Consider the following 26464-nt stretch of genomic DNA (forward strand, 5'->3'; position numbering starts at 1 on the left):
CTATAAATAGCATCCTCACGTATGTGCCCTGTCTCTCCAGGTGAGTCAGGAAGTTGCAATTGTAATTGAGAAATTTGCATGGACAGCTCCTACTCTCAATGTGGTCACAAGAACTTGAAATTGCAGAAGTTGGGAGGAAGTTAACATTAACACCTCCACCTTTAAAGGTATGATACATGTGCGCTTTCTGGTAATGTGAACTTACGTTTGCCTGATATTGTTCCAAGATCACGTGGCCTGGAAACTCGGGCTCTGGGACAGAAGCAAACTCCTTGATAATGTCCTCAAGTGCCTGAAGTCCAGCCATTCGTAACTGGTTGCTGTGGTCGGTGGCAGCCATGAAGGCCATGCGAATTAGGTCAGAAAGGTGCAACACCAACAGGTCACCTGTATAAAGAGCAAATTGCTGACCATCAGATAACACCAATGTACTCCACATCCCTTTCTTCAATTCCCGTCTTCCAACATGTCTCTCAGCTCCACCTCAACTGCTACATTAATCATTTCCTATATTGATGCGAGTAGCTCAAATTTTTGTTCTGCACATTATAAACAACTTGCATTTCTTTCTTATAACATGGAATACATTGAATTTGAAAAAAAAAAATGCTATAACTTTTTAAATAGTGAGAGATTGACATGTTAATGTTCAAAGATTCCTTGTACAAAAGTCATTGAAAATTAACATTCAGGTGTTGCAAATGATTAGGAAGGCAAATCCCATGATGGCCTTTATGGCAATATGGTTTAAGTACAGGAGTAAAGATGTCTTATTACATTTATAGAGGACCTCAAGTCAAACAGATATCTGAAATGTTGTGTACAATCTTGGTCTCATTACCAAAAAATAAATACATTTGCACCAGAGAGAAAACAGGAAAATGCACTGTTTCCTGGGAAGGCTCGCCAGTCATACAAAGGGAGAATAAGTTGACTAGATCTCTATTCATTAGAATCTATAAGAATGAGACATGACCTCAATGGAACATTCAACATTTTTAGACGGCTCAACAGGATAGACACGGAGAGGATATTGCCCCTGGGTAATGAGTCGAGAACCTAGGGTCACAGTCAAGGGCTCACAGTGCAATGAGGAGAAATTCCTTCACACAGTGTGGTGATTTTTAAATTTTTTACTCGTAAATTTGGCTTAGTCTTAGTATTTTTATTTAAAGCAAAAATTGATAGATCCGCAGTTGTTTATAGAATCATGTGTATAGGGTAGGAAGATCAGTTTTATTTACTGAATGGCAGAGTCAGTTTGAGGAGTCAAATGGCCAACTCATGTCCCATTTCTCATGACCTCTCATGCTTTTGGTTGAACACCCTGAGATACTTCACACGAGTCAAATAATATTTAACATCAAATGACACAAGTTAAAATTAAGACAGATGACTGAATCCAGCGTCTGACGTTTCAAAGCAAGAGGCAGAGAAGCTTAGAGAGGAAATTCCAGAGTTTAGGACCTGGGTTGTTGAAGGTGCAGCCAGCAATGGTGCAGTGGTGAAAACTGTGCAAAGAAGTTGTACGACAATGGGGTTGGTGGTGGTGCCGAGACATGGGCGGGTCAGGGCACCAGAAAGATTTGAAAGCAAGTGATTTTTTTTAAATGGAGGCATATTGGGCTCCAACACACGCCAGTGACTAAAAGAGCAAATGTCACCACATGTTAGCAACAGTTTGACACGAGTTCAGCTTTATACAAGATGGAAGGCTGATCATGGAATTAATAGAAGGAACAAATGTGAAAATGTGTGTGTGCAGTAAAGCATGTATAATTCCGGTTTTAAACATTGCCATTTGATGGCCAGCACGGCCATGTTGATGCAATGCCTTTGCCGAATTACTTGTGCTAGTCACCAGTCTGCAAAGGTACACTGTGGTGGGAAAGAATGGCTACCAAACAGGACTTACTTTTGGGATTCTTCTGCTTCATGGCCCTGGCCTTGGCGAGATCGAAGTGTGTGTTGTCTGTGTTCTCACACAGAAGGATGATCCGACAGAGACACTCAGAGGCAAACACGCGAGTGGCCCACCTCGGGGCAACGCAAGGCTTCGATTTTTCATCGTCGCCTATGCCAGTGAACATAATCTCATCGTCCATTTCATCCTTCTTCTCCCCATCTTCATCCCTTGTTGCCTCCAACGGACCTGCAGCACCTGCATCTGTAGAGTCGTGGGAGAAAATCCTAAATTAAAATAGATTCAAGAGCTGAATATAGAATCCAGGACAACACGACTGTAAAGCACTGACACCACCTCACTATAATGAGATATAACAGTGAGGTTCCAGTTGCCCCGTCAGGTGGGAACGAAAATGATCCCACAGCTCTATTTAACGAGCAAGGGAATTCTTTCCTGAGGCTTGACTAATGTTTATCATTCAATGAACATCATTAAAATAGATAATATTGTTATTATCATTATGCTGGTTGGCAGATTATTGTGTGTAAATTGTTGAGCAAAGACTATATCTCCTCTCAAACCCTCAGTAAGTAGAGGAATTACCACTTAAGTGCACAAAAGCCAGATCCAACAGAGTTAAATTAGATGACGTCACACCATTAGATTTGTATGAGTATTGACAATCTAACTGAGGTGTTTACATTGCTTAAATATGTTGATGTGGCAGCTAAAAAAATTCTCTAGCTGTGCCCGAATCTCGAACAATGGGCCAGAAAGACGTAAACTGTTTTCAGGATGATAACAGGCAACATGTCATTACATAAAAAAATGGAAATCTGGAATGCTCCCTGACAAAAAGCTGCTTAGATAGGCAGTCAACTGAACATGTCAAAATGGATTGATAGATTTGTATTGGACAAGGTTATTAAAGGTTATGGATCAAGTAGATGAAGTTAAGATCAGCCTTTACTGAAAGTGGAACAGTTTCAAAGGGCCAATACCTGTGTTACTGGAGGTTTACAGTAATACTCGGCAAAAAAGAGCAAAGAATTAGGATTGCTAAATTATTTTTGATACCAATGACCATGCAAAACATGGAAGCGACCTTGGAGATAAAAACATCAACCTGTAAACACACTTTGGGACCATCAAAAAAATGAATGAATGAATGAATAAGTATATAGGCCAAGTATGTACACATACAAGGAATGTGCCTTGGTGCTCCGCTTGCAAGTAACAACATGAACATACAGTAAAACAATTAAGAATAAAGCATAAAACATTAAAACATTAAGATTACAACCTTACAGTTTAAACATGTGAGTGAAATTAACCAGAGCAAAAAGACACTACAGACTTTTGGTTATTGAGTAAAGCTGCTACGTGGGAAAAAAAGCTGGTTTTATGTCTGGCAATAATTATGTCAATACCCAAGATCAAGCCATGTTAACATACCAGTTCTTACAACAGATGTATGTCCTGGAGTCAACTAAATTTCTTTAGCTTTTTGTTGAGCAGAAGTGTGAACTAAGGTGAGTATAACATATATGTCAGGAATGATCCCAATGGATGTCAAAACAGGCTTAATGGTCGCAATAACCTCCTTCTGTTCCTATGTCCCGAATTCTCCCACTTGCACTGTGTATGCCATGCATGGCACCCTTGGCTGGGTTGGCAGCAGCAAGGGTGTTGGAAGGGAAGAGGCCAAGGAATAGAAACGAATCCAAACATTGTTTTTTTTCCTGTAAACCATGTTGGCCACACACCTGTTGATGCAGCCAGGACGCCTTTGCATAGCTTCAGCCAGTGGGAAAGCTTCTGAACTGCCAAGGATGAAAGCATGTGGCCCAAAGTGTCATGGATGTCAGCACATAACTTGCGGTCAGTCTCACGGTCCAGCATTCCAAACAACACCCCTTCCAGGCCCGTTTCAGTGATATTCACATCTAAAGGGAGAAGACACAGGTATTAGTCACATCACAGTTATTACCAGGAAATTCCTGTTGAGCTGCTTTATATCTTTAAAACAGAGATAGGCTACCAAACCAAACACAGGAACTATGCATGCACTGAATTCTACCTATTGAACGGTCATGTCTAGAATTCTAATAGTTATTTTGATTGCATAACAAAGGAAACATTATTTCCACCAGCAGGGTCGGTAATTATTAACCAAAACAGATAATTTTAATACGTGGCAAAATAACCAAATAGAAGATGTAGATCATTTATTTAAGCAAAGATTTGTTATAACCTGCATTTCTCAGTCAAAAAGGTGCTCTGAAAAATAAAATAATTGTAGCGGGTGGGGTTAATTGCATAATTCTGGTGGACCAAATGGCCTCAGTGAAAAAAAAGCAAGTTCAGTATGGTTTTTGGTCAAATCAAAATTTTAAAACATCCCCAAGCTATTAATGTTGACAATCTCCCATGAATGTTTTCAAAACACACTTTAGGTTTTATAATTGCTGTGAAGAGGTTAGGGTAGTATTATAGGAAGGATGTGGAGGTGTTGGAGAAGGTGTAGAAGAGGTTCACCAGAATGCTGCCTGGATTGGAGTGCATTAGCTATAAAGAGAGGTTGGACAAACATGGACTGTTTTCTCCTGAGCATCAGAGACCGAGGGGAGACCTGACAGAAGTATATAAAATTATGAAAGGCATAGAAAAACAGTGAAAACCTTTTTCCCCATGTTAGAAATGTCAAAGAATGGAGGGCATACTTTAAGGTGAGAAGGGAAAGTTCAAAGGACTTTCCCTGTGATCCACTTGCAAGAATCTGTCTCTATTACTATTCCTGCCAGTACATTTCACAACCTAACCATCCCTTGTACAAAGAAATGTTGCAATTCGTAACATTTTCGATTCTATGTATTCTCCATACCAATGGATAACGTTTCTCTCTATCTATTATATCTAAACCCTTACAAACTTTAAATACCTTTATCAAACCCCTAACAATCTCCTCTGTTCCAAGTGCAACTTCAGCTTCTTCCATCCATTCACATAACCAAAGTTCTCACAGCAAAGTTCCTAGAAGGCAATGATCCCACTGTTGCTGAGGTGCAACCCATAATAATAAGGGTTAGGAAGCCTTCCAATGTTGCAAAAGCAGCCCATGCAAATGCTTCTTAAACTCTTTGTAAACTGGGGTCAAAACAACACCCTTGGAATCATCACTGTGCAATAATTAAAACACACTGGAGGCCAACTTCAGTAAGCTGAGCTGGGGCTTGACTCAAGCCAGCCGCACAGCAGCATGAAGATGCCGTTTACATCACTGTAAACACAACAGATATATTGTGTCCCACAATTCATTGCCCTGTGATGTGAAAGGCCAGTGTTCACTGCTGACATCTATGCCTGAATGATCAGTACACAGCTGCGTGACTCTACTACTCTCTCCACCACCAGGTGAAGAAGTTAACCAACCATTAGATGGTTAACTATGAATATTAATGTTGCTGAGCCAAGCAGGAGGATGAGGGGAGATCTTATAGAGGTGTACAAAATCACTAGAGGAATAGATCAGATAAGTCTTTGAGCCCAGAGATGGGGGATCGAGAAGCAGAGGACATAGGTTTAAGGCGAAGGGGAAAACATTTAATGGGAACCTGAGGGGTAACCTTTTTTTACACAAAGGGTAGTGGATGTTCAGAACAAGCTGCCAGAGGAAGTAGTTGAGGCAGGTACTATCACTATGTTTAAGAAACATTTAAACAGCTGCATGGATCGGGTAGGTTTAGGGCGATATGGGCCAAAAGCAGGCAGGTGGGACTAGTTTAGATGATGCCTGATGGTTGTCATGGGCAAGTAGGGCAGAAGGGCCTGTTTCCACACTGTATGACTCTATGACAAGTTGCGAGTCCAAGGCAGTCTACGTGTAATTACCAAACACAATTCAGGAAGCATTTCTCTGGCAAAATACGGTGGAGTGCTTTTACACATCATACGTAAGATATCATCTTCCTCCGCTCACTGCATTTTGCTGAAAGAATCACTGTCTTCATCTGGAGATGATTTTGCAATTCTGGTCATGGATACTGTGGCTATATTTGGCAGTAATTCCTCAGGACGTTGCTGCAGTCACTTATTGAAATGCGGCCAAAAGCCGTGTCCCTGCCTCCAATTCATCGCCGAACACGATGGGGACATTGGTGCATGCAATGCACTGGTTTTTGACATGCATACACTGAGCCACATTCGGAGATCCTCCCCTTCCCCAGCTGGGGAGTACTCACCAATGCCACTCCTTTCCTTACTTCCCGAACTCTGCGCAAGAGTCATGGCGTAGGCACAGACCTCGGTTGCTTCTCTCTGAGCGAGCTGACGGAGGCAGGCGACTGCTGCTCTTCGAAGCAGCAAGTGAGAGCTGCACAAGTGGACCTGTGGAAGGGAATTGCTCTCATCAATCAGCTAAAGTAGCTGGCGTCGACTACCTGTGTTGATGGTGCGAGTTCAGAAGCTGAAAGGACTGTCCATGATCGGTACTGAGCTCGATATACATAAAAATGGATCTATGTATTTGACTCTGGAGTCTAAAATATTCATCTTTACACCAAACGTTATGACTGAGACAAAGATAGTTTGATCCACTGCTCTATGCTGTCCTTTTACATTCAACAAGCTTCCTCCCAGCATATTTCATGTAAGACTATCAATGTATCTTTCCATTCATTTGCTTCCACTTCCGGATTAATCATGTTTCCTGTAAATGTATTTGTAACACCCGCTTTGTTTGCCTACATTATCGGCCATGTCTAATAAAGAAGTCTCTTTTGAATTCCTTGTTAGATTTATGAGTGACCATCTTATAATTATGCCCTCAGGTTATGTGGGAACGTCTACATGATGGAACCATTTCATCATCATATGTTTCTCTAACTCCTCAAAGACTCCTTCATCTGCTCCATGTTAGAGGTGTGTACAAGGAGAGACACAAGGCCACTATTCTGTCCATCACTGCAGCTGATGCTGAAGGAACATAGAGCAGGATAGTCCTACTTCTCAGTTTTCCAACAAACATTGAACAAATGATTCACGAAACATTCCCCTCACAGTCATTGATTTTGTGCATTAATGCCTTAAAGTGCTTTATAGCCAATTAGCAAAGGTGAAGCTCTTTTGTGATGAAGGACATGCGGCAGGCAAAAATATGCACAGCAAGTTCTCAAACAATCGTACAATGGTCACTCTTGCTTCTTTTTTCGTTTTAGAGATACATCATGGAAACAGGCCCTTCGGCCCACCGAGTCCGCACTGACCAGTGATCCTCGTACACAGCACTATCCTACATACACTAGGGACAATTTACAATCTTTACCGAAGCCAATTAACCTACAAATCTGTCATTTGAGTGTGGGAGGAAACAGGAGCACCCGGAGAAAACTCACGCGGTCACGGGGAAAATGTACAAACTCCGTACAGGCACCTGTTGTCAGGATCGAACCCGGGTCTCTGGCACTGTAGGGCAGCAACTCTACCACTGCACCACCTGTTTTAATGATGTTGATTAAGGTCTGCATGAAGAACTCCCATCAAAATGGGCATGGGACCAAGATTAGTCCACCACTGAAGGTCACAACATTTCTGAAAGTGAGGCCTCAGTCATCCATTGGTAACACTGGATCATTTGCTCCAGTCTCTGGAATGACCAGAAGGCAAATATGTTTCACATCCGAGCCACAGCCACATTGTTGGCACTACCTTTGCTCAGTTCCACTTACACACAGACTGGGCACCAGACTGGACAGATTGACGTGACGTGGTGCGAACATATGCAGCTGCTGAAGGCATGATATGGCTGCTGCCTGTGCAAGGGAATCGGAGTGATCTTGCATGATGGCACAGCCCACGAGGCACGAAGAGCGAATCGTAGATGTGGAAGCTCCATTACCTGGAAAGAAGTAAATACCATTTAAAGGCCTGCGTGGAGATTGCAACAGCATGCCATGCAACTGTGGCAGTTTCTGCATGGTACAAACATTTCTATAATAAATGGATATATTTTCAAAAAATGAATCAGTGCACTAATAGGATTTTGACTACAAAAAAACAAGGGTCAGAACAATAAAGAACGTGCTTTAGCTGGTGCAATTTTAAAGTATTTAATACCCACTGGAGTTTTATGAGGTGCTGTCACTGTTATAGCATTACGTCTTCATGCAGGGAAGTGCCAGGCAGAAAATAAAGTCTACAGTTGCCAGAAACGGAAAACAAAAAATATATTTTCACAAATGAGGCCCAAACCCCCAAAAATTAACTGTTTCTCTTTCAGCAGATGCTGCCCTTTCAACAGATCCAGCATTTTGTATGTTGTTGGATGTTCAAACAATCTGTTTGCCGCAGTGTGGGGGAGGAGGACTGGGTGAAATGCCAGGATTGCCCACAGTTTCTGGGGATTACTCACATATATCCAAGAAGGCAGATGAGACTTTACGTTGTATCCTAAAGACTCATCTGGGAACAGAGCACTTTCTCAGCAATGTGATGGATTTCAGTGCTCAAGTCTTTTGGAACTTGAAACACCAACCCTCTGACCCAGTGCAGTAAATCTCCCAATTGTACCACACATGACTTAAAGTATAAGCTTTTGGTAACTTTCCTGCTCCTGAAAATGTGTGGTACAGAAGTTGGTGTTTTGGTTGTTTCCTTTAGTAGTTTCCAACCCACCTCTTTCCCTGCCAGCCTACCTTGAAGCTCTGGTCCAACGGTGGTGATTAAAGCTCCCAGACAACGACCCAAACACTGGTGCACTTCTGTATGTGATGGGGGAACAGTCAGCAACAGGGTCAGGACAAGCGTAAGGGTGGGCTCCACGTACCCACGGTACATGGGGCCACTGGAATCCACAATCAGTGCCAGCGAGTGAAGAGCCCAGGTCTGAAGAAATAGAAACACAGTCAACACTGACAACCCCACTTAAAGCAGGACAAGTGCACGGATTCGGACTTTGAATGATTTACCTGCACTTCCGGCGAAGTGCCATCCTGTGCAAGAGCCAAAAGAATGCTGACGCTCGTCTTCAGATGCTGCCCCGAGCCAATCCCACCAACATAACGATGAAGGCAGCCCAGAGCAAGAGAATGGCCCGTTCTGGACACCACATCGCGAGCCGATTTCAACCTATTAAAATAGAAACTTCTTAGGCAAAACACTTCTTCAACAGATCTAGTGACAGACAATGCTGGAAATAAATCATTCTTAAATTAACCTGGTTCATTCAGGCTAAAACTGTATTTTGCACCATGTAAGATTTCATATAAAGTGGAAGAACTGGGTTCAGAGTTTAAATCTAGATGAAGTAGATCAGCTATCTCCAGCTGGTCTGGGAAGATGTTTTATTTACAGTGCAATCAAAGGGCACAATCATTCCCTCTTCTCCCCTCTCGTGTTGAGCAAAAGGTACAAAAGCTTGAAAACTCGTACCACCAGATTCAAGAAAAGCCTCGTCCCTGATATCTCACTGTTGAAAGGTTCTCCCTTAATCTAAGGAATATATCTCCGATTGCCTGATCAACCTTGTTGCATCACTTGCTCTTCCTTATCTGCACTTTTTGTGACACTAAATGTTTCCTTTCTCTTTTGCACTACCTACTTACTTGGCTTTGGTTTGATTGTACTCAGGCGTGGTATGATTTGCCTGGTTAGCACACAACACAGTTTCTTTCCACTGTTTCTTGTGCACGTGACAAAAATAAACCAACACTAATGTTAACGAATTATGTAAAATATGACTCTTGAAAGGAACAAGTTTAGGTAGGAGAGGAGTACAATGAACAAGGCATTGGGAATGTCAATGACTGAGGCTCCTATGTCACAACAGGACATACTTGTCAAAACTGTGCTGGGCCATCCTGGCTATGAAGGTGGCCTCTCCGACTACTTGAGCCATCCTTCCCAACGCTTCACCAGCAGCACATCGCAAAATTGGATTGGGATTGTCAAGAACTCCCATAACAAGTGCCAGGGCTGACTTCCGCACCTCATCAGGGCCCAGAGTACTCTTGTTCTCGGCTAAACCCTAAAGAAAGAAAAGAAAAGAAAAATTGTTAATGGTGCCCTCTGTAGTTCCACATTCACAGGCAATAATATGACAAAATTATTACCGAGCAACAACAAAATAGCCCTACCTTTAGCGCACTAAGCACAGCGGTGAAGATGTTAATCTGTACTGCCTGTTGACGAACACCCTTGGCCTGCTTGATGCACTCAGCAAAATGATCCAACATTTGGAGCCTGAGGAAACAGTAACCTGTCAATAGGCATCGTCGGGACGAGTCTTAATGTTAACAGTTATGTAGCCAAGTATTTCTCCAATGGTTAAATTACTGAAAACACAGAAATGGACGGTGCTTGTGATAAAACCATGGCTTTGTTGCTCTGAGCGTTTTATTTGACCATAGCAAAGTTGTCTGGGATCTCTGCTAGAAGACAGCACAGTACATGCAACTGGTTGACAGCCCAAGTTCACAAAGGCCGACGTTGCATACAATAAATTTACACTCTCATTCATAATCCACAGAAGTCTGACAAAAATACTTATATTCTTTGGTTTGCTTGGGCCAGATGTGAATTTGCTGTTTCAGGGTAATGATTAATCTGTCTAGACCAGCAGATACAGGACATTTGATGTATATATGAAGGCTGGCAATTAAAGAAAGCTCTAAACAGGAACAATCTAATCTGTTCCTTCATCTCTCCACCACGTTCGCTCAAGCATCTTTTTGTTTCTGCTCCTTGGTGCCATTAAAGACAAATCTTTCAAGGACAGCATTCCTCACTCTGCATCAGATCCCCATCACAACCTTTTGACAATCGGGAAACCAGTAGAAATATATCTTTGTGTCCAAAGAGTTCACGTTTCATCCAACTCCATCCAGAATCCTTCATGACATCAATGTAGAAATCTCTTGCACTTTCTTATCCACTGGCTTTGTCAGCTTCAATGCTCTGGGTAATCACTTATGGTACACTTGCTTTTATTTGTCTGGAAGTTCCATTTCACTTATTTTCTTGATCATAATACAATGCTTTAGGCGTATTTCAAATCTCACCACAGGAAACAACATCCCAGGATCAAAAGTGCCCATTCTCATCATACTCATAAAAACAGACCAAAGTAATGTAATGGCTTTGTGGCACTTTGGAATATCCTGGAAACAAGATGCTAAGGCTGGATCTTCCTTTTCTACATTATGCAGAAAATTCTCCTTCTTTAAATAAACAACTTCAATTCCCCTAATGGAACTCAGTACCAATTACTCACACCCTTCTGTGTAGGAAAGAACTGCTGATGCTGATTCATACCCTTCTGTTGTTATTCAAGAGCACTGATTTCAATTTGATTAGGCAGTCAAACCAGGTCAGCATAGTTAAATGATTTATTTCCCTATGGTAGAGTCTGATGTACTGCATAACCTATCTTTAATTAAGGATAACTGTTTCCAGCAAAACCAGGTGCCTATGACTTGAATTGTTGCCATGGGTGACCAAAAACATCAGTAGGGGTCCATCCCCATGATGTAAATACAACACAGTGACACTGGCTCCAGCAGCTCTAGTTACCAGTTCCATTTCCATGTTTAGTTCTCAAAAACACTCCACATTGGTTTTAAATCAAAATAAGATGGCAGAACTTTACTGCTCTTTTTATCAGGTTTCACTCGCTCCCCTCCATTTAGTGCTCTCCATAAGGATTGATATCACCTCCTTCCAGTACAAGAGGAAATAACATCTATTTTTCCCGACAGCAACAAGATGAAGTCTGCGTGTACTATTCTAACATAAAATGTTCACCTTCTTATACCTCAAACATCGTAATACTGTAAATATGCAAGACTGGAGTGATAAAAATTGGCCTGTCCCTTGAAACACTTCAGATAGAGTCTTATCTTTCTGTGTGAACTCCTGCTTTTGTCAAACCCAAACCAGGAATCTTCACATTACTAATGGCCAAAAATAAATGTGTAGCTGCGACAGCCTAGCCAGCTAGCAAGGAACAAATGTAACAATATAATACTTGATTGAAACAATAAACCATTGTGCTGACTTCTGTTGATGGAATTTTAGAAGTGCAGTAATTGATAACATTTATTGCAGCAGTATACGTTATTTTGATCTATTTCAAGGAACCCAAGGCCATTACAACCACCAAAACACCCGCAGAAAACAACAAAGAAAATTCTACCAAAGAACCTCTAATTTTTTTCATGATTGAGCGAGAGGCCCAGAGCAATACCAACCTAATCTGCTAATCAACTGAGTTAGCCGATCAAATGTGCATAGATGTCTTTCTTCACAAGACCATATGCATGACTTTGAGCAGCAGCATGTATTGAGGTTAACATGATCGCTCACTCAACATTGAGTAAGGTAAAATCATCCTGGAGTGAAATACTGGCCTCAGGCACTCTCCAAAGTTTCCAATTTTGTACACTGGAGGCACAAAGTTTGCAGTATTGCCAACTGCTAAACGTATGCAACTCTAGGTTTGAGTACATGGAACAATCACATCCCCAATACTGACTTGGGATTTCTGAAAATCAATGCAAATGAAAAGGGCTTTTTTTTGGACAAAAACAGGACAGGGAAGATTGTCACCAGATTGTTGATTGAGGCAGCGGGGGGAGGGGGTGGGTGGGTGGCGGGTGTAACAGAATGAACTGGATATTGCCTGTGCCAGATACAGGCGGTATGCTTGGTGGGAATTGCTTTTTAGTAAAAGCACTTATACCTCCTGGACCTCTCTATATAAAGGGCAGTGTAAAAGTGGTGTCTGAAGAGTGCTTCTTCCTCCTTCAATTACATCAAATGCCAAATGATCAAGGCTGTTATGCAGTTGCAGTTTAAAATTTCCATGCAAAATTAATGGACAGGATGTAAACAAGAACGGTCTTCAAAACATGTTTCGTCTCCAAAACTTCAAGGACATAAATACCCAGTTCCACAAAGGATTAAATTAAGCACTTGCCTATGTTTGAAAGAGACGTGTGGAAACACCACACCAAAGAGGGCAACTGAGGCATCGATGACAGACACGCCAAGGGGCAGGGGTCCAGGCACCGCTTCACCCACCGGGATACGCAGGTAGATAGAGGACGGGTCGTGCTCCAGGGCCCCACTTCCAGATGCACTATTTGGCTGGAGCTGGGAAAGGAAATGGTAGGAGATTTCTGTTTGTTATTTATAATCAACTAAAACACATTACCATTGGACAAGCTGTAAATCCGTTTCTTTTTCTGCAAATGCCGCTTTGCATGCTGATTTTCAAGATCTGCAATATTGTGCTTCTATATTGCTTTGATGTTGATTGAGGGATTATTAGTGAGTTGGATACTGATGCTCTAGTTCTCAGCATGTGGTGGGAATCACAACAGGGACCTCAGTTCGTCTTATTTACAAGAAACAGCACCTTCAATAATGCAGTACCACTCGGTGCTGTATACCATTGGGAGTGTCAGCCTATATTCTGTAGGCACCATCAATATAAACTTCTGATCATGTCCTCTTATGCAGCTCCAACTTCCTCCTTTATAGCCTCGTAGCAGAGTTGTTACAATCCTGGAAACATACATGTGTATTGTGGCGACAGAATTATGTACAATATTGAAGCAGAAGACCAACTAGCACTTTATACGGTTCTGAAATAATCTCCCTGCCCTTCTAATGCTATGGCTAATGAAAGCATCTCCATGCTTCTTAATCATCTAAAGGACCAGTGCAAAGTCATTTACACCAAGATCCCATTGCCCCATTAATTTTAAATTGACCTGCTTGTTGCATCTTCCAAATGCATTACCTGATACTTCTCTGATTAAATTCCATCTGCCATCTTTTTTGTCCAATTGACCAGATTATCTAATCATTCCTGCAATTTCACACATCTGTCAACTTTTTCATCATTACTACTAGATTTAAGTCTTCAGTCAGAGGCTGAGGGAAGACCTGACAGAAGTACATAAAATTATGGGAGACATAGATAGGGTAGACAGGCAGAACCTTTATCCTCAGGATGGAAATGTCAAAGACTAGAGGGCATAGCTTTAAGGTGAGAGTGGCAAAGTTTAACGGAGATGTGCGGGCAAGCTTTTTTTATATGCAGAAAGTGGCGGATGCCTGGAGCTCACAGCCAGAGGTGGAGGCAGATGCAATAGTGGCATGAAATAATTATTTGGATAGGCACATGGATATGCAGGGAATGGAGGGATATGGATCATGTGCAGGCATCATGGTCGGGCCAGACATTGTGGGCCGAAGGATCTGTCCCATGTTGTACGGTTCTATGTTCGAATCATTGTCAGCTATTTCAAAAAGCAAGATACCAAATACTGAACCCCATTGATAATGGTCTTCCAAACCACAAATACCTATCAACTATCCCTTCACTTCCTGTTGTTTTTAGATTCATTTTGTAACTCCCCTGGGAACCCATGCATCTTTTCTGTTCAGCCTGCCAAATGGAACCTCATCAAAAGCCTTGCTAAAATCACAAACTAGATAAAATGTACTGCCTCATTGACCTCCTTGCTGCCTTCTGAAAGAATTTATGAAGTTCGTCAGACATTACATAGCCTAAACAAATTCATTCTGATTGATCTGTACTTTTACTCTATCCCTTTCACTGGATTCCAATGATGTGCCTATCATAGTTAAAACTAACTAGCCTGCAATAACTAGATTTATTCTTTATTCCTTTTTTAAACAATGGTACAATGTTAATCCTCAATCCCCTGGCACCATTCCTGGAGCCAGGGAGAAATGAAAAAAATTATGGTCAGAACTCCCACAACCTTCACCTTTGCTTTTTAAAACATCCGGGATAAGTTTAGTTTGGATTTGTCATTTTATCTACTTTCCACTTTCAAAGATTAATATCTGCTCCATTACCTATTTCACATTTTCTCTCCTTAACAATATCAGAATTGTGTTTTGTCAGACAGCCACTTAATGATTCATAGAGAACATTACCCACATCAGTGCCACAGTCCCTTCATTGGTGCCCAATAGGAGCTATTCTTAATTACTTCTGTGCTCATTATGTACTTTATGAATTATCTTTGATTTTGTTTGCTGATATTTTTTCATATTCTTTGCTTTGCTTATGTTCCCTTTAATTTCACTCCAACACTCGCTATATTCTTCTCAGCTTTCCTCCAGCACCTGCCAGTGTCGTTCTCAGTCTAACAAAGGCTCCCCATTTATTGGTCACTTATCCCTGTGCATCTTATCATCCAGGACTACATCTGGCATTTCACTTCTTTTCACTGCTGGAGTTTGTTTGCTGAACACTCTGCTTCCCACAGCCGAGACTGATTTATATTCACCCTGTTGTTTCCAGTCCACCTTTGCTAAATCACCAGTGCGTTGGAACACAGAACCATAGAACACAGGAACAGGCCCTTTGGCCCACAATGTCCAGGCCAAACATGATGCCAAGTTAAACTAATCCCCTATGCCTGCATATGATCAATATCCCTCCATTCTCTGCATAACAATGTGCCTATCTAAAATACTCTTAAATGCCACTGTTATAACTGCATCCAGGCACCCATCATTGTGTAAAACACACATGCCCTGCACATCTCCTTTTAACTTTGCTCCTCTCACCTTAAAGCCAGGCCTTCTTGTCTTTGACATTTCCACCCTGTGGAAAAATGTTCTGACTGTCTACCCTATTTATGTCTCCCATAATTTTATATACTTCTAATTTTATATCATTCTAAAATGAATCAATGAAGCCATTAATGAAATCTAGTAACATTAATAAAATTGGCCTCACTCCAATTTAGAAGGTATTTTTATCTTTGTCATGTTCCATAAATACTGTCCATCTTACTGAATTGTGATCATACTTATACAAAAGTGCTCACCCATTTACATTCTTACTTGCCCAGTCCCCTTCCTTAAAAATAACACTTTTCAGTATTGCCCTTGAGACATACTGGTTAAGAAAAAGTTCTGAATTTATTTAGGAATTCTCCTGCACCAAGTACCCTGGTTACATTAGGTAATTACCACACGCGAGTTTCCTCACTTTCTCTGAGGTTTCTTTACTGCTCTTCTCTCCCTGAATGATTGATCTTTTTAATATTTCAACTCATATAAACCTCGTTTGAAATCCGTTCCAACATGTCATCTCTTCTGAAAACTGACTGTTTCCTCCAAGCCCAATTTATTTAATCCCCTCGCTCTCTCATCTGAATAAACTGCTATCTGTTACCTGCTACACCACAGAACACTGATCCATTACAGTGGTTTGGCCTGGGGGGCAAAGTATTTCTCTAAAAGAAATACTGCAAAGCACATAAAAATCATCTACAAATGCCAGACTACAAAATAGCTTCAGGCAGCTGCTGAACATGACCACGAACTTGAACTTTCACTGGGCACAGTAAGCTTAAAACTGATTCAATTAGCATTGTCACTGGTGGAAACATATCCTAAATGCTAAATCCATAAAATGATATGATCCATATCCCTCTCAGGTAGACACAAAATGCTGGAGTAACTCAGCGGGACAGGCAGCATCTCTGGAGAGAAGGAATGGGTGACGTTTTGGGTCGAGATCCTCCTTCGGACTCTTTGGGTCGAGACCCTTCTTCAGATCTATCTCCTATCCATTTCCCTCCATTTCCACGTGCCTATCCAAAAGCCTCTTAAACGCTACCATCGTATCTGCCTCCATTACTACCACTGGCAATGCGTTCCAGTCCCCCGCCATCCTGTGTAAAAAAACTTGCCCAGCACATCTCCATTACACTTACCCCCTCTAGTGTTGGATATTTCCACGCCGGGAAAAAGGTTCTGGCTGTCTACCCTATCTATGCATCTCATAATCTAATATACTTCTATCAAGTCTCCCATCAACCTCTGATGTACCCATGAAGAACCAAGTTTTCCTTGCAATGTTTTACATACACTATGTGTTCACCTCCAACTATACTGTAACATACAAAGGGTAAAGGAAGTATAGAAAATTGCCCACATAATTTGGGTCCTCACCCAGTGTGACACTGAGGGAGTATTGCAAAGCCAAACATATTCCTTCAGATGAGACATAAAAGCTCTCTTCACTTTCTTAAGATGCAAGAAAAGGAATGGAAATTCACCCCTCCCTTGCTCAACAGTCTTTCCTCAACCTAAACAGTTTAAAAAAAGGTGATTATTCACCCTAATTATTGTTTGCAAGCATTCACAGCACAGAAATTTAGTGTCAAGTGACTGGAGATGATGACTGGGGTATACATTGCTAGATATTAAATAACCTAAAGAAAAATGCAGATTGGAATAACAGTAAATCTAAACTATATAAAAGTGGCAAGGCAATAATGGGAAGAAAAGAACAGAAAGATAATTTAACATGCTGTTTATTTTGATAAGAGTTGCAATACTTCCCGTCCTGTTCACAATTAAGAAAGCAACAAGTAATTATCCTCCTGCTGGCAAATAATAATTACCACTGTTAGTGATTAAGTTGTCATTACCAGGACTTGCACCCTTCCATCCCCAGCTGAAAGACATGCACTAAAAGAGCTAACATATAGGTAACCACACACTATTTACAGTACTTTTAATTTTCCCATTGTTAATTGGGATATAGAGCTGTGGAAAATTTATCCTGGTATCCATGGCCTTTAAACCCCAGGTCCAATTCATTGAAAGTATTGCACCCCATTTCCTTGACCTATTTTTGCTTCCAACTGATGAAAGATATCTCTTGTTAAGAGATCTAATTTGATCTTGCCAAAAGCTGCAGTGTTAAAATGCCAAAAGCTAACACACAGTTAAGCTCCAGCTTCACTATTCTCCCAGAGGGCATCACTTGACCTGCCTCTACTACCAGGCAACATGCTATATTCACTCTTGCAGGTATCCTTCAAATATGTCCACTTTAGACTGTAGACTTTTAGAATTTAGAGATACAGCGCAGAAACAGGCCCTTCATCCCACGAGTCCCCGCCGACCCGCGATCACCCCGTACACTAGGACTATCCTACACAACAGAGAACATTTTACTGAAGCCATTTAACCTATAAACTTGGATGTCTTTGGAGTGTGGGCAGAAACGGGGATCACCCGGAGGAAACCCATGCGGTCACGGGGAGACGGGGAAAATGTACAGACAACACCCATAGACAGGATCGAACCCGGGTCTTTGGCGCTGTAAGGCAGTAGCTCTATTGCTGAGCCACTGTGCTGCCTCTTGTAGGATCTTTGCAAGTGTGGAGCTTGGCTGCCATTTTGCCTGCTCTCAGATGTTCCAAAGTTGTGGAGAGTGCTTCAGAAACTTTGGCCTCCCGCAAGATGTTTCATCTTGCCAAATGTCTACAATTGTTATTATTAATTTAATCAAGTGCTCTTGCGAGCTCTGCCAGCAACAGAAAATATGAAATAGCTTGTTTTAGGGGTATTGGTTCTTTCACAGCTCACCTGATCCTCAATGGATTTGTGGTCAGTTTCTTGAAGCCAGGAACCAAGGAGGACACTGTCGTCATAGTGACAGAGTGACCGCAGCAGCGAAGTGGTTGTGTTGGCAGAATTGTCAGTCAATGTAAATTCTGCAACCAATTCCCTTAGCAAAGCATTGAAGCTTCCTAAAGAGGAATTACATGGTTAAGATCATTTTGGATTCTCCAGTTTTATCAATATTGACATCTCAATTAAACTACAGATAAATGCTACAATGACCATTTCTATGCAGTTAGTCATAATTATTTGCGCTATCTTGTATGTAACCAGGTCAAAGTCCCCCAATTCAACAGTGGTTAAGTACTTAGTGCCAGCAGCTCTTAAACTACATTTATCATTTAAAACCACTGTTGAGTCAGAAGGAACAGCTCTGCAAATATAGTTAGCTAAACAGGGTGCACAGCAAATGGGTCAATTATCAGACCTGACTGATGAACCATTAACTTGTGAAACATTAGTTTCAAACACAGACTGGTATCTTGACGTGGGCACAATCTTGGCGTATTGTGGTGGATGAGAATTCAATTGTAATCCCGATAAATATTTCAAGATAAAACAAAAACTGCAGCAGTTTAGGGAAACAATGGGGCAACAAGGCTGAGGAGTTCACTCCACATGGAATTGACAGGTTTTATGGGCTGAATGGCCCTTTTTGCACTATAATGCCTCTGTGGTTTGATTAGTTGGTACAGTCCACAGTTCTGGTCTCCATATTCTGAAAAGGATATAGAAGCAAATGCAGCAAAATGGATTCACAGGATGATACCAGAATTTAGAGCTTCTAGCTGTCAAAAAGAGTGTTTAGGGAAGATGGGGTGATTAGATGGAAGAATAGATAGTCTCTATTCTTTAAAAATATGGAGAGAAAGCTGACCTCACCAAGATATTACTAAAGGGATCTGACATAGCAGATGTAGTCAAGATTTACCCTTGTGGAGGACTTCGAGACCATATGCGTTCAATAAAAGAATCATCAATAAATCTTATTAGAAAAGAAAATGTTGAAAACACTCAGCGGGTCAAACAGCATCTGTGAGGAGTAACAGTGCTAACATTTCAGGTCCAAGAACCTTCTTCAGAACCGGGAAATAGAGATAAAATTAGTAATTTTAAATTGCAGAAAAGATAACAGGAAGGATGTATAGAGCAAAGGGAATATCTGCCTTAAGATGAGATCAGATCAAATGTTTAATGTGGCATTTAGAGGCACATTACAATTCTTTGTCTGTGTAATGTGTTGCTAATCACAAGGCTGTGGATCATGCCCAGCAGATCAGGCTAAACTGATGGAGAAAGAAAAACAGAGCCAAAAAGCACTGATGGCTGACAGGCAGAAATGGTGAGTTCTAATACAAACAAAGATTACCAAACACTGAAGAATTTGGTATCAAGGCCAGAAGGCTGCAACACGCCCAAATGTGTAACAGTGTAGGAGGCCATAAATCGCTCAGAGTGGGAGAAAGGTGGAGAATTAAAATGCCAAGCAACCAGAATCTATGGTCTCTTTTTACTGCTTCGCTTCGCACCATCCAGGGATCTTAACAGGTGAAGCAGCAAATCACTGGTACTTTGTACTGCATTTAGTGTTCACAATCATGTCTTCTGCATATTTGAGAAATATCATGAATATTGGTTCCAGTTGCTGGCCAGTTTAATTCCCCGACCACTCCTGCTCTGACCTATCACAGATTTCCCTTTATCCAATCCATTCATCCCATCCCTTCTCTACAACTTGTTTATCTAAAATTATCTGCTTTATCTCTCTTTTCTAGTTCTAATCAAGGGTGTCAGACCGTATGTTATTTTTAATTTTCCACAGATGCTGCCGGACTTGCTGAGCATTTCCACATTTTCTGTTTAATTCAGATTACTAACATCTGCAATTTTTAAACATTTTGAAATCTTATCAAGAATTCAGCTGAAATTTCCATACACAGGAATGAGGAGTGACACTTTTGTGAAAGGCAAATAAGATACAGTGACATGCAGGAGGAGGATACCGAACAGTGTAAAGGAACACTGATAAGGTCATACGCTAGGTATTTGTCAAGGTACAGAATACATGAGCAGGAAGATCATGCTGGAAACTAATAAAACACTCAATAGCTGGAATATCTTGTACAGTCCTGGACATCACTGTCACAGTCAATGACTGCAGAACTGATTTACGAGGACATTGCCAGGACTAGAACAGTTTAAAGTGGTGGGGTTGAGATTGTTTTTTTGGATGAGTCGAGGCAGAGAGATTTAATTTGACGTATAAAATTTCAACGGGTTTTGCCAGGATGAGAAGGAAGGACTTACCATTAAAATTAAGGTAACAAGTAGAGGAATTAGTGGGGATTTCCAGAAATATTTTTCATGTGCTGGGTATCAGGAGCTCACAGCTAGAACAGTTTATAAAGGCAAAACCCTCATCACATTTGAACAATACCAGAAGCATCATATAAGTACTGAACGCTGGGATGTGTGATTAGTCTGAATAACTCCATCTGAACTGGCAGAATGACCCACATTACATCACACTTTAGTACCTTCATAGGTCTTTGGAGGCAGTAGAGCCAGGATGTCATAGAGTCGTAAACGCACCATTGCTGCACTCGCCTTTAGCTGAGCTCCATAAGCCTTTATGACTGATGGGATGCTGGAGAATAAAGAACCAGTGGTTACCAGAAGGTAATTTGCTGCACTGAATGTTACAGGATCCCACATTGATTTTAGCTTGTACCTACTTTTAAAAACCCAAGAATGATTTAAAATCCACCTATTTCCATGTTGACTTTTAATTTTACCTTCTGTGGGGTCATAAACTATCTAAGGTCTTCAATGGGTACTATGGAAAATAATGTCCACTATTAGTATATTACTGGCTGGTATATTACATCCTTGACTCCACAAGTTCCACATCCTCATTGCCAAATCCATTTCCCTCCCTGGTAGTCTCAGACTGTACAGTCTCAGTTATCTGTTCATCCCAAGTTAAGAGTCTAAGCCCACATTCAATCACCAGGAAAACCTCCGGCACTCCCTTCACCTGCATCTACCTCAGCTCATTAGGCATCAAGCTCCCAGGAACATCACCATATTTCAATGGTCTCTTGGACATATCTCCCATTCTTAACTCTGTGCAAATCTCACCTCATACAAAACCTTACTGTCTAAACATAGTAAAAAGCTCACTCCATATACCTGCAGACTGACTGCTAATCCTCCACTGCCTAACATTTAGCATGTACATCCCCAAGTTTAAATCCCTCCTTGGCCTTGCACTGCTCCCAACTACAATATCCTTCAAGCTGTCCCATCACCCATCCAAAACCTTTTGTGCAATTTCAACCCAGTGCAAACCCCATTACCTTCGCTCCACCAATGGCAGCCATCTAGCAAGTTTCCAACAAATGGGAGGCCATTCAACCCATCAAACCTGTTCTATCGTTCAATGGGGTCATAGTTTATTGGTAGCCTAACCCCACCAACTGTTTTGGTCCCACATCTCAAAACATTTGGGGAGTAAAAATCTATCTTTCTCAAATGTGAATTTAGATGTGAATTATGTGAACTTAATGTGAACTAAGTTGGTGTGGAGTAACTTTTTAGGGAGTATTCCACTTTTCTTATCTTACATTTTAAACACTTCCAGCTCCAGAACTGATGTTCGACCCTAAAATCAGATGCTTTTTGTGTGGTTTGTACATTCTTCCCAGGACTGCATGTTTGGTGAGAATTCCAGTTTCCTCCCACATACTAAAGATATTCTGGGCTAGATTAATTAGCTAATGTATTTTCTCTTCCACCCACATCAAGATAACTGGCCTATAGTTTCCCCTTTGAACCTCTTCCTTTTTCTCAGTGGTGGAGAAAAAGTTGCTCCCTTTCAACATGCAAGAACATACTAGAATCTGAGGAATTTTGATGAAAGCTGGTGTATCCAAAATCTCCCTCCTTCAAAACACTGAGATGGAAGTTATCAGTTCATGACGATTTACTAATTTCTCCAATTTGACTACGGGTGCTGCACTGTAAGGAGTTTGTACGTTCTCCCCGTGACCTGCGTGGGTTTTCTCCGAGATCTTCGGTTTCCTCCCACACTCCAAAGACGTACAGGTATGTAGGTTAATTGGCTGGGTAGATGTAAAACATTGTCCCTAGTGGGTGTAGGATAGTGTTAATGTACGGGGATCACTGGGCGGCACGGACTTGGAGGGCCGAAAAGGCCTGTTTCCGGCTGTATATATATGATATGATATGATATGATATGATAATTATTCTAAAGTTAATTTGATTAGGGATAGTCAACATAGTTTTGTACGTGGGAGATAATGTCTCGTGAATTTGATGGAGATTTTTTGAATAAGTAACCAAGAAGGCTGACGAGGATAAGGCCGTAGACTATCTATATAAACTTCGGCCTTTGATAAGGTTCTGCATGGTAGACTGTTCTGGAAGGTACGATCGCATGGGATCCAGGGAGAGCTTGTTGTCTAGATGCAGAACTGGTTTCATGGTAGGAAGCAGAGGATGGTGGTGGAAGGTTGTTTTTTTCAGACTGCAGGCCTGTGACTAGAAGTGCACCTCACGGTCGATGCTGGGCTCATTCCTGTTTGATTTATATCAACAATTTAGATGAGAACATGCAAGGCAGGATTAGTAAGTTGGGAGATAACATTAAAGTAGGTGGTAACATAGACAGTGAAGAGGCTTATTAAAAATTACAGCAGGATCTTGATCAGCTGGGCAAGTGGGCTGAGGAATGGCTAATGGAGTTCAAGGCAGATAAGTGTGAGGTGTTGCATTTTGGGCAGTCAAACCAGGGCAAAATGTTTGTAGTGAATGGTGGACACTTGGGGAGTGTTATAAAGCAGAGGGATCAAGGAGTACAAGTGCACAGTTCCCTGAAGGTGTCACATGGCTTTTGGTACAATGGTACATTTTGGTACATTGGCCTTCATCAGTCAGGGTATTGGGTATATAAGTTGGGATGCTCTGTTACCGTTGTATAAGACGTCGGCGAGGCCACATTTGAAATATTGTGTTAAGGTTTCGTGAATTGACCTGGAAACAGTACAGAGAAAATTTACGCGGATATTGCCAGGACTCAAAGGTATTAGGGCAAACTAGGACTTTAGTCCATGGAGTGCAGGAGGCTGAGGATGATCTTATATCGGCGTATAATATCATGAGAGGAATAAATAGGATGAATGCAAGGAGTCTTAATCCCAGGATAGGATAATTAAGAACCAAAGGACAAAGGTGTACGGTGAGAGGAGAAAGATTTAATAGGAATCTAAGGGGCAACTTTTTTCACTGAGAGAGTGCTGGGTATATGGAATGAGCTGTCAGAGTAGGTAGTTGAGGCAGGTACAATAGCAACATAATAAATTTCGCTCTCGGGGCACAAAGGCTGAAGCTGGCAAACCATAAGAGGGGGAGAGGCGGTTGAACCGCTGAGAACAAACAGGGACCCGGTGGGTGGGGGGTTGCCACCGAGAACAAAGAGGGACCCAGTGGGTGGGGTCGACAAGAACAAAGAGGGACCATCGGGACTAGAGCGAGTACTTTGTGACTTTGTTGGCACCAGATACGTGGTGACTCTTTGTGTACTTTGTGCATTGTATGCAAAAACAAAGAATTTCACTGTACCTAGGTACATTGACAATAAAGTATCATTGAATCAATGAACATTCAAAAGACTCTTGAGGAGGAACATGGATAGGAAAGGTATGGGACTACATTAGAAGGGGTATCCTGGTCAGCATGGATGAGTTGTGCCGACGGGCCTGTTTACGCGCTGTTAGGCTCTGAGTATTTCTTTCTGCTCTTTTGCCATTCTTCGGTTGTTCTCCACTAGTTCTGACAGGTTTCATTCATCAAGTCATAAGCAGACTATAGACACTTTACAGTTGTCAATTAACCTAGATTAACATTTTTGCTGTGTTAGGAAAGCAGAGCATTGGATTTACAATGCTGCAGCCTTACAAGCTCTGTTACTGTGTTGCCCTAAATCACCACAATTAATTATATCACATTTGCTATTTTTTGCAGCTTATCTTTCATGCACCAGCTGGAATATTGTCCACATTACAGAGTGACTATGTTACAAATATGCCTTATTGATTATAAAGTGATGATGAACACAAAACATTTAATTTCTATGTCTCTTCCTTATTTCTCATTTTGGTGTCTCCTATCTTGCTCAGTCATTTGGTTAATTCTCAGATTCATAATTTTTTGGGTCCTCGCATTCTAGAATGGTTCTTGCATCGTCAAAGGGAGCAACCTTCGCCTCAGCATTTAAGAAGAGAGGGAGAGGTGTAGAGGAGATATCATAGACTTACCACTCATGCTGAAATCCATCCGTCAGTTTTTGCTGGGTTTGTCCGTAAATCTGTACGGTTATGCTCATTTCCACTGCCTTCTATACCTGGCATTTTACAGTTCCATCTGGGAGATTGGGGGGGGGGGGGTCCTTTTTGTTTCCTTTGATCCCTTTGTTCCAACTCAAATATATTCCTATTCCTTCAAGCAGCATATTTCACCTTTCCAATCTCCTAACCAGGTCATAACCATTTCTTTAGAGTGCCTGCCAGAAGTCTACTTCAACTGCAGTCACAGACCTTCCGCCATTCACTTTTTCATTTGATTCTTCAAAACATTCAATTGAACTTTTGGACATAGCTTTTAAAAATCCATATTGCCTCCCACTAATGAGTTCAAAATTCACCAGTGATCAATATTTATACATTCCAAGATCTTTGTTACAAGACATTATATTAATAAGTCTATAAATTTCTGGTTTACTTCTCATCTTTCATAAATGATGGTCACATTTCTAATTTTCTAACCTATAAGAATAATTCCTTAATCAACAACATTGTGGAAGATTACTGCTAAAGCATCAGCATCTGCCTCCCTTTATCCCTTTTCGAATAACACAAGACCTTGACGTTTAATCTTGAAGTTCCTCACAAATGTCTTTCCATGTTCTCAGTTGACTAATCTCACCACCTTTTAGGTCTTCCTTTGCTAATTTTCTCATCCTCCTAGGTTCACAATATTCTTTGCACTTTCTTATGCTCCTTCTTTTAGGTTTATGTTACCTCTCCCCTCTTCTCTGTTGAAGATGGTTATTTAATTTAACAAAATGAATTTTTACCCTTTGGAAATGCATACTGGTCCTTTAAGAAGCTAAACTATTTATTTTTATCATCCATTGTCTGTATGATTACAAAGAAACTGTTTGGAACAATTTGCTGTCATCAACATCTGCCTCATCCCATTCAAAATCATCTTCTCAAAATAAGGATATTGGTCGTTAAGCTTTTCCTATCAATGAATTCCATCATTTGATTGCTTTTGGATAAATGTTTCTATACTGCTAGATTAATTAAGTCTATGTCTACCTCAATACAAAATGCAGTATTGTCTGCATCATGGAAGCCTCACACTAAACTGTTCCTCTCTGTCTTCAAGCCATTTAAATATATTTAATTGTACTAGGACTTGTCCCAGATGTTGGGGGACATCTGAGTAGTACTCACTGAGACAACATTAGCATGGCGCATTCTATCGGGGTCATTATTCTGCGAATCACATCGTCGGTGAGAAGTTCAGGACAATGAGCAACAAAGCTCCTCATGGCTGCAAGGAAAGAGCAAGATTTTGCTTTTTAAAGACATATTCATCCCATGTATCTCCCCACCCCCCAACAAGTATACACACACACACAAACCTCAAACTTCTAAACACCGTGGAAGAATAGACACAAAGTGCCAGACTAACTCAGTGGGTCAGGCAGCATCTCTGGAGAACATGGATAGATGACGTTACTCAACTGGTCAAGCAGCATTTCTGGAGTAAATGAATAGGTGAAGTTTTGGGTCGGAACAGTCTGACGAAGGGTTCCGACCCAAATTCACCTATTCCTTTCCCCCCAGAGATGCTGCCTGACCCCCCTGCGTTACTCCAGCATTTTGTGTCTATCTTCGGTATAAACCAACATCTGCAGTTCCTTCCTCCACATGGATAGGTGACCTTTTGGCTTGGGACTCTTCAGACTTCGAAACGCCTTCCTGCCCAGCTCTGTTAAAA

The 26464-nt window shown here is 41.3% G+C and overlaps 1 protein-coding gene across 2 annotated transcripts in view; it reads right to left on the reverse strand.

The window, feature by feature from the left end:
• heatr5b (HEAT repeat containing 5B) overlaps positions 1-26464 on the reverse strand; it is an 89387-nt gene that overhangs the window by 28649 nt on the left and 34274 nt on the right. For both annotated transcript variants that reach the window (XM_078399091.1, XM_078399090.1), the window contains exons 13-25: positions 25915-26014; positions 20911-21020; positions 18338-18501; positions 12879-13054; positions 10039-10144; positions 9739-9929; positions 8872-9031; positions 8599-8788; positions 7633-7802; positions 6148-6292; positions 3673-3852; positions 1916-2167; positions 206-387 (exon numbers count right to left, since the gene is read on the reverse strand). In XM_078399091.1, the coding sequence (XP_078255217.1) occupies positions 206-387; positions 1916-2167; positions 3673-3852; positions 6148-6292; positions 7633-7802; positions 8599-8788; positions 8872-9031; positions 9739-9929; positions 10039-10144; positions 12879-13054; positions 18338-18501; positions 20911-21020; positions 25915-26014 (2126 nt within the window). The remainder of the gene's footprint in view (positions 1-205; positions 388-1915; positions 2168-3672; positions 3853-6147; positions 6293-7632; positions 7803-8598; positions 8789-8871; positions 9032-9738; positions 9930-10038; positions 10145-12878; positions 13055-18337; positions 18502-20910; positions 21021-25914; positions 26015-26464) is intronic.

Source organism: Rhinoraja longicauda, chromosome 5 (assembly GCF_053455715.1).
Source record: "Rhinoraja longicauda isolate Sanriku21f chromosome 5, sRhiLon1.1, whole genome shotgun sequence".
Lineage (NCBI taxonomy): Eukaryota > Metazoa > Chordata > Chondrichthyes > Rajiformes > Arhynchobatidae > Rhinoraja > Rhinoraja longicauda.